The 14,062-nt window shown below is 32.1% G+C and overlaps 1 protein-coding gene across 13 annotated transcripts in view; it reads left to right on the top strand.

The window, feature by feature from the left end:
- The window catches only part of CASK (calcium/calmodulin dependent serine protein kinase), a 466,034-nt gene that overhangs the window by 428,883 nt on the left and 23,089 nt on the right, over positions 1–14,062 (top strand). For 7 of the 13 annotated variants that reach the window (XM_074214148.1, XM_074214149.1, XM_074214155.1 and 4 more), the window contains 4 exons: positions 1,761–1,829; positions 3,203–3,238; positions 5,298–5,494; positions 7,759–7,874. In XM_074214148.1, coding sequence (XP_074070249.1) covers positions 1,761–1,829; positions 3,203–3,238; positions 5,298–5,494; positions 7,759–7,874 — 418 coding nt within the window. The remainder of the gene's footprint in view (positions 1–1,760; positions 1,830–3,202; positions 3,239–5,297; positions 5,495–7,758; positions 7,875–14,062) is intronic. The other 6 variants (XM_074214150.1, XM_074214160.1, XM_074214151.1 and 3 more) reach the window with 3 other exon arrangements.

The following is a 14,062-nucleotide window of genomic DNA, read 5'->3' on the forward strand; positions in this document are numbered from 1 at the left end:
ATTCACTTAATTTGGCTAATAATTCACACTGGAATTTTTAATTTATAAATATATATGGATACACATACATGTGTTAAATATATATGGACACACATACATGTGTATGTATCTAACAGCATTTATATATGTGTGTACATTGGTATAAAGTATTAAAGTATAAAATATTGGTATAAAGTGAAGTTAATTTTTAAATGTTAACTAACTTATTGAAGGTTATTTGGGAAATGAATTTATGCATGGGAATTTGAGGGAATAATTTTATTTCTGCTCTTTTCTATTAAATCGTATAAATTATAGAAGAAAAAAGTCAAAGGACTTAATATTTTACTCCAAGGTATCTAGAAGTAATTGTATATAGAGTGTATCTTGTTCCTGTAGATTTTAGTGACATAAACACATTTATTAATAGCAGATTCACTATAAGTTCTGCTATATTAGGTCTTGAGCTCCTCTTGGTGGCTGCTCTTGAAACTTCAAGTAAGGGCATTTCCCCCAAAGATTAAAAACAAATTCAGGATTCTAAAGTAAAACTTATATTCAAAATAACATGGATGAGTGGGAAAAAGTGAAAAATGTAAATAATGTTAAATATTCTAGAGAAGCTAAAGTATTCGTGAAAAGTTACTTTTATTTGGTACCATAACATGATCAAAGTTTGAGAGGTTTATGTTCATTGCCATTGGTGTGCAACAATAGGTGTTAGAAGATTAAATTCTGAACTTTTAAGAAAGACGTCTTACTTAGAAACCCATTCCTTTTGGTACACAATCTCTCTCCCTTACTGCCACCTCTTCTCTCCAAATGTGTGTGCGCGCGCACACACACAGTAATTTTGTAGTGTATATGTCTGTCTCATCATTCTGTAGAAGGCTCAATACTTCTCTTTCCTAGAAAAAAGTGACGAATTATCTTTGAAATATTCTCAGATGTGAAATATGCTAAATTTTCATTGCCAAGAGCATAGAATAAAACAGGTAACAAAACCAAATTAATTTAATGAGCTTTTCCTATTGCTTTGTTCTCTTCTATTTCATTTGGTTTTCAAGGAAACCAGTGTCTAAAATGAGCAGGAAAAGGCCTGAGAATAATTCTGAATATGATAAATATGATTGTAAATGTGATCAATAACACAAAAGCAGAAAGTGAATTTTACCTCTGCAAATTTTAGCAACAGGTAAACATTTTAATAGACTTAGAGATATTAATCAATCTGCTAATTTTCTTTAAAAGTACTCCTACTTCACCTTACTCTTATTTACTCATAAAAATTAGCATCATATTTGAGGGAGATTCTGAGCAAGTTGAAAACCTTACCAGTATTTTGCAAGTTCAGAACTTTTTCAGGAGTCAAGATTTCTTGACACTGAAGGATCTCTAAATCCAGAAATATTTGTACAAAGTCCTTCTTTATGCATTAGCTTGTCATTTTTAACATCCTCATGTAATAATCATACACTTAGATTTGCTTTTCTGCTTGTTGGGATTTGAATCTCTGTCCCTTTCCTGGGCATCTGCTAAAGAAATCAAATGTAACAGAAGGATGAAAAATAAAATGAGTGGGTCAGTTCATTTACTTAAAAAATTTGTAAATCTTCATTTTTGCAACATCAGCCTTTGCTTCTATGAATTATGCAAATCTGTGTGGAAATGCTATAGATAAAAGCTCCAAAATGGTTGTCAGATTGTGATTGTAATTGTTCATATAAATATCTGTGCTCCTGTGATAGTGTTGTGTTAATGAACCTTATGTCTTATTTCAGAGAGATTCCCCCTCTACCTCCAGACAGTCCCCAGCTAATGGTCATAGCAGCACCAACAATTCTGTTTCGGTAAGACCTCTAGTTACACACAGCAAGAGTGTGAACGTTCTGTTGGTGCTCACCTGCTCCCTGTTCTAGTCCTGTGTGTTCAGTGGGAACTTTGTCCTTCTGCTCACATTCGAGGGCCTTGACAACTCCAACATGATTTTCTCCTGGGGGGAAAAAACTGTAATGAGCTTAAGCTCACAGAATTCTCAGCTGGCCCAGTTAAAGGCATTCCAGAAATGTTCCCAGCCCCAGTATTACTCTTCTGAAACCAAAGCAAAGACTTTCTCATTTTTCAGTTTTTTATGTTTTTTTTAATGAGTAAAAACAAGTATGTTGCAGAGCAGATGTTTTTGGTGTTCTTGTATTTTGAAGTCTTACGCTTTGAAAGAGAATTCACAATGTATGTTAGTTTCCGCTATCTAAGTTTATGAATTGGTGTGCCCTCTGCTGCTGTGGTACGTGCACAATTTTTGTGAACGATGAGCCTTGCCTGGATATGAAAAGCAAAAGGAGTTGGCTTCAGATTGCACTATAAGCCAAGCTGTCGTCACATCTTTAACACAAAGTACTTTATTTTCCACGTGAACTTGGGGTATGGAGATAAATTGTAATGCTTCTTTTTTTAAAAAGTCATACAATTTTGAATGGTTTTTTTTTAACATATCTAAGTATTTTAAGGTATACAGTAATAGTAGGTGGCAACATCTATTTTATATACTGGTGTTGTTGCTCCCACTCATCTAGTTCTGAATACATAGCACTCCAATGATGCAGTTTAAATGTCCTCAGATAGGTCAACAGCTGAAGAAAATTTGCAAATAATTGTAAAGTGACAATTTAGAAATAAGCTTAATTGCATGGTGCTCATATTAAGACATTGTGGATAAAAAGAGAATCATGAAAGCTAGTTAAAATTTTGTCAGCTTTTTTTTTGAACTTTCAAAATAGATATAGGTTATGCATAATTTATGACACATTAATATTTAATACTTTTGGATTATAAAATGTAGATATTGAAATTTATTAAAATCCAGTTGATTATCATTACTGAGTTGAAAAGGGCAATAATCTTTTCTTTTATTTCTTATTTTTTTAATTTTTATCCAAAGGGGGGAGGTGGAATTTCAGTTGCAGGTGCTTTTGTGTTGAAGATGCTGAATTTTTTCCTAAAATCACATTTTCTGTCTGCTTAAACTTACTTGCTTTCTTCAGCTTGCTGCTTAAATGGTCTGGGTTTTATTTCTTCATTAAATTGTTTCTTTAAAATACTTCATATTTAAAATATAAATCTCGCTTATGTTTTACCATTTTATAACTAACAGAACACACAAATTGCCTTGTGCTCTTGAAAAGTAAAATGAAAAATTTTCACCTGGGTTGGCTTTATTCTACAGGACTTGCCATCAACTACCCAACCAAAAGGACGACAGGTGAATAGACATCCTCTGTAGAAACTTTTCTAAACTTAGTTGCTAATAGCCAGTCCCTTCTTATTCTTTGTCATCCCATATCTTTTGCGTATTAGTCTATAACATTTAAGCTTTAAATGCTGGTGTCATTTCATTTTAACACATTGTACATAACTAATTCTTTACATGAGTTTTTTTAATGTACATTTAAGTGACTGTGATTGTTATTGTAATTTCAACCTGACATTTGGTACTTTTAATTAAGAATTCAGCCTTATATATTGACTTTAGAGGTGTAAATGAAATTAAGCCCTTTGTTTGAATCAAGTGGTAAACAATGTATAAAACCAAAAACACTAAGCAGACATTGTTAAAGCATTAATTAATTGAAACTTAAAAAGTTGTTTTCTTGAGTTTAAAGGGGCTTTTTAAAAACCCTTTGGAAAATAGAAGATAAAATTAAGAAAGCAAACATTCCAGCTTCTGCATTAGGCCAGAGTCAGCCAAGACAGAGATTCAAAATTGTCTTCCTTAACAGTTTTACAATCATGACAGATGTCCAAAATAATGAAAGTTAAGTGCTGCTCCTTGTACCATGAAAACCATTTTCCAGTTGCCAAACTTAAAAGAGCATGGGGTTTTAAGTGTAGATATAGAGATGGCTATCTCTATATAAATGGCTATCTCTATAAAAATATGGCTATTTTTTATAGGCTGAATTTCTAAGAAGCACACTTTTAAAATCATGAAAAAAATTGGTTTTAGAGTGACCTAACCATTAACATTTTGGTGTTCATTACTCAAGTTACAGCTTTGTTGGATTTTCATTTGAAATTTAATTCCTTTTCCAATTAGTCTGTTACCAAACTTGGAATTTAACATCCCTTAGGAAACATTGTCATCTTCCTGAATTTAGAACCAGCCTCAGACACTTAATGTGATCCTGGGCAAATCACTTAATCCATTTGCCTCAGTTCCTCTTCTATGAAATGAGCTAGGGAAGGAATTGGCAAACCTTTCTAGTATCTTTGCCAGGAAACCTCACGTGGGGTCATGATGAGTTGGACACATTGAACAACAAAAATTCCTTATGTAGAAATTGCCATTTCTAAAATGCTGCTCACATGAGTTATCTATTATCTGTTCACTAGATAAATCTACCCATGGTATAATCACCTTAGAGATAATATAGTGCAGAACCTTCTTTTTACAGATAATGAAATCAGGGCCTAAGAATGCTAAATGATTTGTCCAAGGTAACACAAATAATAAGTTGAAGATTCAAAATTCAAAATTAGAATTAGCTTTCCATATCAGTCCCATTTTCTACAGTATTCATGATTTCTCCCTGAATCAGAAACTCAACTTTTAAGCTATGTATATGGCCTGAGGGAGATTTCGGGGACTACATTGGCACTTCAAAAAAAGAGATAACTAGGAAAATTTTATCTACCCACAATAAAAGCAAATTACTCAACACAAAACCCCGCACCTTGAATTATTTTTATATTTAACTTTAGTATTTGAAAACACTTCCAGTTCTGATGTGGTTATAGCCTACATTCTGGCAACTATGAATGATAAGTTGAACATCAGAGTACTGTTAATGAGTATGTTATCATTTGCTTTAATATTATTAGTATCCTTAAAATATATTTAGGCCCTAAAATGGCAGCTTTAATGCCAAACATTTGAAATCCTTCCTCATCATTTAAAAACACTTCTCCCCTTAAAACTCATTAAGGGTAATGTATAAATTAAAAATTGTCAATAAAGGAAACCTTTCATTAACCCTGAATAGTTAAATATTTTTGAAAAGTAATAGCAGCATTAAACTGACAAAGTTTATAATTTGCAAGTTTTAGAACCATTAAGTTTTAAAGATATTAAACTAAGAGTAATCAGATCCTGAACCATTACAATAATATCACTTAATTTCTGGTTTTAAAATGTTTTCTGTTCATCATTTTCATCTGTCATTTTTGCTTTCATCTTTATTGTTTCTTTTTGTTTTTAAATGTTATGTGGTTACCAGAGGATTATGTTATGGCATCTTTTCTTACAAAATCTTATTTTGTAGATCTATGTAAGAGCACAATTTGAATATGACCCAGCGAAGGATGATCTTATCCCCTGCAAGGAAGCTGGTATCCGATTTAGAGTCGGTGACATTATCCAGATTATTAGTAAGGATGACCACAATTGGTGGCAGGGTAAACTGGAGAACTCCAAAAATGGTACCGCAGGCCTCATTCCTTCTCCTGAGCTCCAAGAATGGTAGGCTTTTGTTTTCTGTTCAAAGAAAACCATATGTTTAAGTCTGAGCCCCATTTATAAATTTTATTTATTATGTAATATGTTTGGTTAAATGTACTTTGACCTTAATGGTTTAAAAAGGTTTAGGTTAGGATTTTAAGGAATCCAGATTTATAGCATCATATCAGTCCCTTACAAACGAATTGAAGAATTCTTCATTTTTATGACTGTTAAATTTTTTTTGACAACTTACACTCTTGAATCATATATACACTGCTTCCCTTTCCCATTTCCCCTCATTAAAACCCACATATTCAGTGAATTTAGGTCATTCAAAATGTTTTGGTTGAAAATATATTTTGCCTTTAAAATAATGAAAGTTATTTCTTTGTACATACCAGTTTTCTCAAAAATGTATTTAAAGTATTAAAATCAGAGACAGTGAAGAGCAGAAGGAAAAATGGATAGTTTTTATAGATTCTGTACTTCTACAAAAGGCTGACAACATAACATGCAGACTACACATTGAATCTATTGTTACCACTGTTTACATTGTGCCATATTACCTAGATAGTGTGTCTGTGGGAAATAGTTCTACTTGCATTTGTCCTGCTACATTGTAACAATAAGTTGCAAGTAAAGTGATTACTGTATTTAATGTTTCTTAGTTTCCCCCTCCTTAAAAAGTTCAAATCTTTTGATAATTGCCTAAGAGGATTGTATGAACATGGCTAAGCTGTTGCAAAGAGGTCTGTCCCTAATTCTTTAATCATCTCTAACTTCTCTTGCTTCAAGTCTATTCACAGACTAGGAGAGTACTCAGTCATTTTTTGCTGAGTTGGTTCATTTGTAAATATTGTGCTTCCAAGATAATTGAACAACACTTCACTTTCTCTTTAATGTTAATCTGACCTTAAATATTTTTCAGTATTATCCGTTCCACTAATAAGAATATAAATATGAAATCATGAACATGGTATTTAGAAATAGGTATGTTAATTATATTATTACTGCTACCCACATTCCCAGATTTTTTTAAATGTCACATCATACATATAATATTAAATCATTCTGTGAAATCCAAACATTTTTCTGCCAAATAAGATCATTCACCTAAGCAATGTTATACCATTGACAACTATTTTCATTAATGTTAATAGTTTATAGTTAAGTAAAATCTTTTTTCTTCAGACTTTAAACAAAACCTCTTAGGGCACCATTGATGTGTCCACTTTCGAGCTAAAATTTAAAGAATTATTAAACACAAGCAGTCTCAGATAATGACACTATGTAAAAAACACTTTGGCAGTGGAACTTGTGTTAGAGCTTAAATGTTATATACATTGTACAGGAATACCTTAGAGTTTTTGAAATATTATTTTTTAAATATTTAAAATATTATAGAAAAGATCGACTCTTATTTTCAATACAAATGGACAGTACTGATTATATGAAGAGCATAACTATAACCTACTGAACAGTTTCCCTATAAAGACCAAGTGACCGTAGACCATAATTGTTGTTTTTAAGTTTATCCCATTGTATATTTTTCTTTCAAAGGAATCTCATTTTATAAAGACATCCCATGTTAAGAGATAGCCTAAGTTCAAACTAGACAGTACTTTGAAAATGTGGAAGTGTGATCAATTTCTATTGGGATCTAAATCTAATTTTTAAAAGACTCAAGAACCAAAAACTTGGAGTTCATGCCACACTCTAATAATAACCTAGAAGATCCTGCATAGTTGATGGCACTACAAGGTTTTCCTGGTGCTTCAATTAAATATGTAATTCTGCAATTGATGAGATGCAGTTGGTTCCACAAACTCACTATTTAGAAAAAAAATAATGCCTACTGGCATATCTACGTGATGGCATCAACCATGTGTTAATATGCCAAGAACTCTAATAGACTACAATCAATTCACAGTTATCCAGTTCAGGAATAATTTTCAGAAAATTCCAGATCATGTATGATTCCCCATGGTATAATACATACTTAATATCTTCTCTTCCAGAGGAAATCTAGACTTGTTTTAATATAAGCCTAAGCTAAAAACATAATTAGAAAACTTCCATAGAATGAGTCTTAAACCTTCCAAATTATTTTTGGATTATTTGAACCATAGGAAGATCATTTCATTCTATTTTTAGTTTTAATTTTATTTTACCTGGAAAATAAATACCAGCATATTATATATCCTTTAAATAATGTTTTTTTCTTTTCAGCAATGCTTAGATTGGATAAACCTATATGTTAAATTTTCTTTCTCTTTCTATACCAGGAGAGTAGCTTGTATTGCCATGGAGAAGACCAAACAGGAGCAGCAAGCTAGTTGTACTTGGTTTGGAAAGAAGAAGAAGCAATACAAAGACAAATATTTAGCAAAGCACAATGCAGGTAGGAAAGAGCACTAAAATTATGTCAAATGTCACTTTAAACAGATTTTTTTCATAGACTTTATAGAAATTGATAGATAATTAATAGAAAATGGAATCTTTCATTCCCAACCCAGATAACTAAAATGTCTTTCTTGAGAAGTTCGGCCATTTTTTTTTTCAGAAAACTTTATGTCCACTTACAATTTCCAGTTATTTGAAAAAAAGTTTCATTTATCTTCATTGAAAAAAATACTTTTTTGGGCAGCTAGGTGGCACAGTGGATAGAGCACTGGCCCTGGAGTCAGGAGTACCTGAGTTCAAATCCAGCCTCAGATACTTAATAATTACCTAGCTGTGTAGTCTTGGGCAAGCCACTTAACCCCACCGGCTTGCAAAAACCTTTTAAAAAAAAAAAGAAAAAATACTTTTTGTAAGGGGCTATCATAGTAATTCGTTATATTAGTTATATTATATTGTAAGTATTAATGAAACTACACCACAGCCAAGTAAATGTAGTAGTATAAAATCCTTCTTTCCAGATTAGCCCACTTCTTGGAAACATTTCCTCTAAAGAAGCCATTTTTTCCGATTTCCAGCCCCCTGCCTCTTGTGTTTAGATTATTCTTGGGTTTTTTTATTTTATTGGCATATTTACTGTGTATAAAAGAAAGTAACACATATCATGCTCCAAAAACTTTGGTTTCCATTTTGAAAGAGGATTTAAGAGATAAATAGATTATATAAATTGGGGCAGCTAGGTGGCGCAGTGGATAGAGCACTGACTCTGGAGTCAGGAAGACCTGAGTTCAAATTTGACCTCACACACTGAATAATTACTTAGCTGCATGACCCTGGGCAAGTCACTTAACCCCACTGTCTTGCAAAACCAAAAAAAAAAAAGATTATACAAGTCATTTTGCTTTTCTGTATCTTTCATTGCTTTAAGGGACACTAGAATACTTTCCAAGCACTCCCATCACTATGGTAGTTATCTGTTATATAGGATTATATGAAACATTCAGTTTTTAGACAAATACAGTCTTCTTTTCTAATAAAGAAATTATTAAGAGGAATTGATGTTGACATGAGATTTTTTCCCAAGGTTTAAGAAATTGGCCCATATATTTAATATATAACAGTAAAACCTAAGTGAATTCAATTATCCTTTTCCATATAGAAAGAATATAGTGTTTCTTGCACTTAATGGAACATGCACTGTGTTGTGCTCTGTTGAAACATAATGTGTTATTCCCATAATACTTATTCATCAAGGATAATTATTAACTCTTAAGAGTTCATTTCTTATTCAGAAGTCAGCAATGACCATTTGGAATAGCTTGTGTAATAAATATGCCTTCATAATTTAATTTGAAATTTGAAGTTTTTTTCCCTTCACTATAGCTTCCTGCATTGATTATTATTTTCAACAATTCCATTCACCATTTACTAAGCCTTGTAGTAGGTGTGTGAGTTTTCCTGATTATTTGATTAAATGCAGCTGCTGCATACAGAGCAGAAGTTCCTACCATGGATTTGATTGCTTTATATTAAAATGAATTTAATTAATTAATTGGAATCATTTAATTGATTAATTAATTAAAATGAATATATTCTATCTCTTCATTTTAAATATTCGAGTAGTGTCAGTTGTAGGCCTAAAAAAAATCAAAAATTCAGTTTCAGTTTGTTTCACTTGACCCAAACTACCAGTGATACTGCTAAATCTATCATTAACTCTGTTTTCATAGACTTTTTACAGGTTCACAAGGGGCAGTTTTGAAAACATTTTTTTTTAAAGTTCCAACATATGTAATTTCTCTCTCATCATATTCAATTTGGATCAATGTATACCATTGAAACAATGTAAAGACTGGCAAATTCCCTTCTGTGGAGGGGTAGGGGGAGGGAAGTAAGATGGGGAAAATTGTAAAACTCAAAATAAGTAAAATCTTTAAAATAAAAAATAAAAATAAATAAATAAAATTACATCATAATGCTTAAAGATGATTTCATATAAAATTTTATTAAAATGACATTGTGGTTAATTCAGAAAGCAAGGAAGTTATTAGTCATCATTTTCAATTTATCCTTAGTTCACACAGTTATATATACAACAAATAAAGATTATATGGAGTGTACTATTAAATTGCCTAGTCTTCTTGGCTATGGGGGGGGGTTAAGGTAAATATGATCGAAAAAGTCCTAACTCCACAATTTTTACATTGGTTGAAGTGTTCTCTTGACAGTTGAGAAACAGTGTTTTAATGAAAGAGAAATAAAACAGCAGCCTGAAATTTTCCCTCTTTCCTGTGTTCCCCTTTCCCTGTTTACTAACCTCCTCACTAGTGATCTCTCCTGATAGAGCATAAAGACACCTTTCCTCACCCCTGAAAAAATAGATGAAATTCCTAAAGGCCTCAGGGAGGTGAGATGATGACAGAAGGACACCTTCAAAGCCAGACTAAAGATTTGAGTCTTGAGGTATAAATGTGTGACACTATTTTTTTGCTGAGAATTTTCTCTATAATTTTAGGTTATTGAAGATAGTTTTATCTCGGATTTAAAAGTCACCTTCCAGCTATGTAGTCCAGCATATTGTCCAATAAACATAATGATAATAACTTAAATTTGTATGCATTTTATTGGAAAGTCTTGGCATTAAAAAATCTATCTGGGTTCTACTGACCTTGAGCAAATCACAAATTCTCAGAACCTCAGTTTTTCTTGTCTATAAAATGGAAAAAAATACTTGCTGTGTTTCAGAGCTTTATCCTGAGAAAATGTTTTGTGAAATTTAAGTATATTCTAAAAGTAAGTTATACACTATCTGAATCTGGTCCTCCAATAATCCTATGAAATTGACAAAATAGATAACATTAAAGCTATTCCACAGTTCTGGTTGGTTGTCTGCATATAGTAGGATCAGATAGGATCAAGGATGTTGGAGTCCATAAAATTCAGTACCCTTATTTTATAAATTTGGAACTTGAGACCAAATTTCCCAAGATCACACATTAAGTAGCTAACAAAAAGCCTTAGGGCCCTGATATTTAGACTCCAATTAAGGAATCTTTGAACTTCTTTGCAACATCCAGGATTTCTACTCATTCAAATTCTGGTAGAACATTATTTTGATATGAAACAAAATGGTGTAGAAGAACGGTGTCATACTTAAAGCCTAGAAAACTCTGGAGTGCAGCCCAAACCAAATAAAAATATAATGGGTGGGAATACACACACACACACACACACACATATATATATATATATATATACATATATATATATATATATATATATATATATATATATATATATATATACACACACTAATTTATGGGGGGGTTAAGGTTATATGTGGCTGGCTTTCAGGGTTGTTTCTTTTTGAGTTTAACACCACTGGTATAGAGACCTACAGACTAGGATGGATTATAGCACTCAACAATTAATGAGTGGATATGACTGGAAAGTCATTTAATATCAGTTCCTCAGTTTGCTCAGTTGTAAAACCTGGGACATTAACTGCACTGTGTCTCAGGTAATGAAAGAAATTTAAATGTTATAAAAATATTATATAAATGTAAACTATTTATATTCCTTTTAAAAAATTAATTCTCTTATATAACCTCCCTCTTCATTGCTGAATATCTATTAGAAGTTTATATTGAAAAAAATCTCCTACCATATAACATCTACCCAATGACCCTGGTTTCCATAAATATATACAGATTTCTTCTCCCTTTTTTCATTTTTATAATTTATTATTTTTTAACATTTTTCATTTTAAGTTTCAAGTTCTTTTCTTCCCTCTAGCTCCCCCCCCATTAAGATGAGCAATAAAAAATTTATACAGGTAAAATAATGTAAAACATAGTTCCATATGAGCCATGTTTTAGGATATTGATCTTGGGTCCTCAGAAGCCTTCTAACCCCACCTGATCCGAAGTGATAACTTTTTAAAATATTAGAGAGCAAGTATCTCTAAGATTTTAAATTTTCATCTTCAGGAATGGTTTTGAGGCATTTTACCATCTTGACACACTTTTCAAAGTAAATACAAATTTGCCCAATTCCTTCCTGAAATATCTGTTATCTAAAATTAAAGATAATAATCTAGATGTACTCTGACAATTGTCATCCCCTCATAGCTTTACTTTTGTTGATATAAGATTAATCTGAACTTTTTTGCACAACTGTGTTAGACTGTTATCTTATGAGTTTGTAATCAATTAAATCCCTGGATACTTTTTTTAATATAACTCCAGATTTCAAAATTCCTGTTTAAGTCAAGTCTCTCCTTTTCTTTACTTATACATATAGTGAATTTTTTCTTATGTGCATGAATTTATATCTTGTCTTCATTAATTTTATTTCTTAATGTTGACCTAGCATTCCATTTCAGATTACTAATTCTGCTGTTTATCATTTAGACTAGTCTTCCTATTTCATCAAATCATTGATTAAAATTTTAAATAGGCCAGAACTGGCACACTACTCTAGGTTCCCATTATTCAACATATTGGTGTTACATTTATTCAACAAACAATAACTCTAATAGTAATATCACAGAATTCGAATTCACATAGTATCAAATGATTTTGTTAAAATTCAGTTCTTGGGTCAGCTAGGTGGTGTAGTGGATAGAGCACCGGCCTTGGAGTCAGGAATACCTGGGTTCAAATCCGGTCTCAGACACTTAATAATTACCTAGCTGTGTGGCCTTGGGCAAGCCACTTAGCCCCATTTGCCTTGCAAAAACCTAAAAAACAAAAAATTCAGTTCCTTTCTGCCTATAATTTTCCCTTTATCTACTAATCTAATAAAAGTAAATGAAAATTAAATTTCTTTTTTTTAAGGCAATGGGATTAAGTGATTTGCCCAAGGTCACACAGCTAGGTAATTATTAAGTGCCTGCATTCATATTTGATCTCAGGTCCTCCTGACTCCAGGGCCTGTGCTCTATCCACTACGCCACCTAGCTGCCCCAAAAATTGAATTTCTTAATATTATAAGCAAATTCTTGATAATCACTTCTTTCCCTTCTAAGGACTCAAATAAAATCTATTTTAATAACACATTCTAGAATTTTTCTGGGAATCTATGTCAAATTTACCAGTGTATACTTTTCAGAAATTCAAAGGATTTTTTTCCCTCTTTTTGCTACATTTCCTTGCCTCTTGTTTTCCATAGTTTATCTGAAATTACCAACTGCACCTTAGCATTCTTAATTTCATTCTTTTGGGACTCTTGACATAGTTCAGATGAACCAGGGGATCTGAAGTCATTTAAGGCAGCTAAATGTCACCTTACTATCTCCTAATATTTCATTGGCCTTCATTTTACCTTAGCTATGTTTTTATTTTCCCCTAGCCTTTCCATTTAAAGATCAGTGTTTCTGAAAGAAAATATGAAATGGGGGCAGCTAGGTGGTGCATTGGATAGAACCCCCTGGCCCTGGAGTCAGAAGGACCTGAGTTCAAATTTGGCCTCAGATATTTAATAATTTAACAATTAAGAATTATGTTAATAATTACCTAAGCTGTGTGACTCAGGCCAAGTCACTTAACCCCATTGCATTAACTAAATACAATTTTTTAAAAAGAAAAAAATATGAAACAAAATAGATTCAAATAATCCAACTGTTTCTCTATCATCTGTTAACATTGCAGCATCTGTCCCAAGTAGTGAGCCTATTCGCTATTAAAAAAAAAAATTTCTCTGAAGAAAGCTTTCAGTGGCCTTTACATTGTTCTTACTCTTTTCCACAGACATCATATTATTCTCCCCTTCCTGACATAAATCTCAGTATCTTTTTGTGGGCCTCATTAAAGAGCTTTCTGCATAATCTCTTCTGTTAAAATCATCTCTTTCTTTCAGAATCCATGTTTTGAATGTATTGTCAAACATTTGTCTTCTAAGACTGCACATCCTTCTTGAACCATCCCTTTTAGAGTCTATAACTATGTTCTGAGCAGTGAAGATACAAAGAAAGATCAAAAAAGCAAAACTAATCCTTCCCCTTTAATAAGTTCAGAATCTGATGGGGGAAACATACAAATCACTATTTAAAAAATAATATATAATATATATATATTAAAAAAACAAAATATAGACAAAACTTACTGAAATCTGCCTCCCCAAACTAAAGGTATAGACTTGATGCTTAGCCTTTCTTTCTCTCCCCATTAGAACATCATTACTTCCAAA

The sequence above is a fragment of the Macrotis lagotis genome, chromosome 1 (genome assembly GCF_037893015.1).
Source record: "Macrotis lagotis isolate mMagLag1 chromosome 1, bilby.v1.9.chrom.fasta, whole genome shotgun sequence".
Lineage (NCBI taxonomy): Eukaryota > Metazoa > Chordata > Mammalia > Peramelemorphia > Peramelidae > Macrotis > Macrotis lagotis.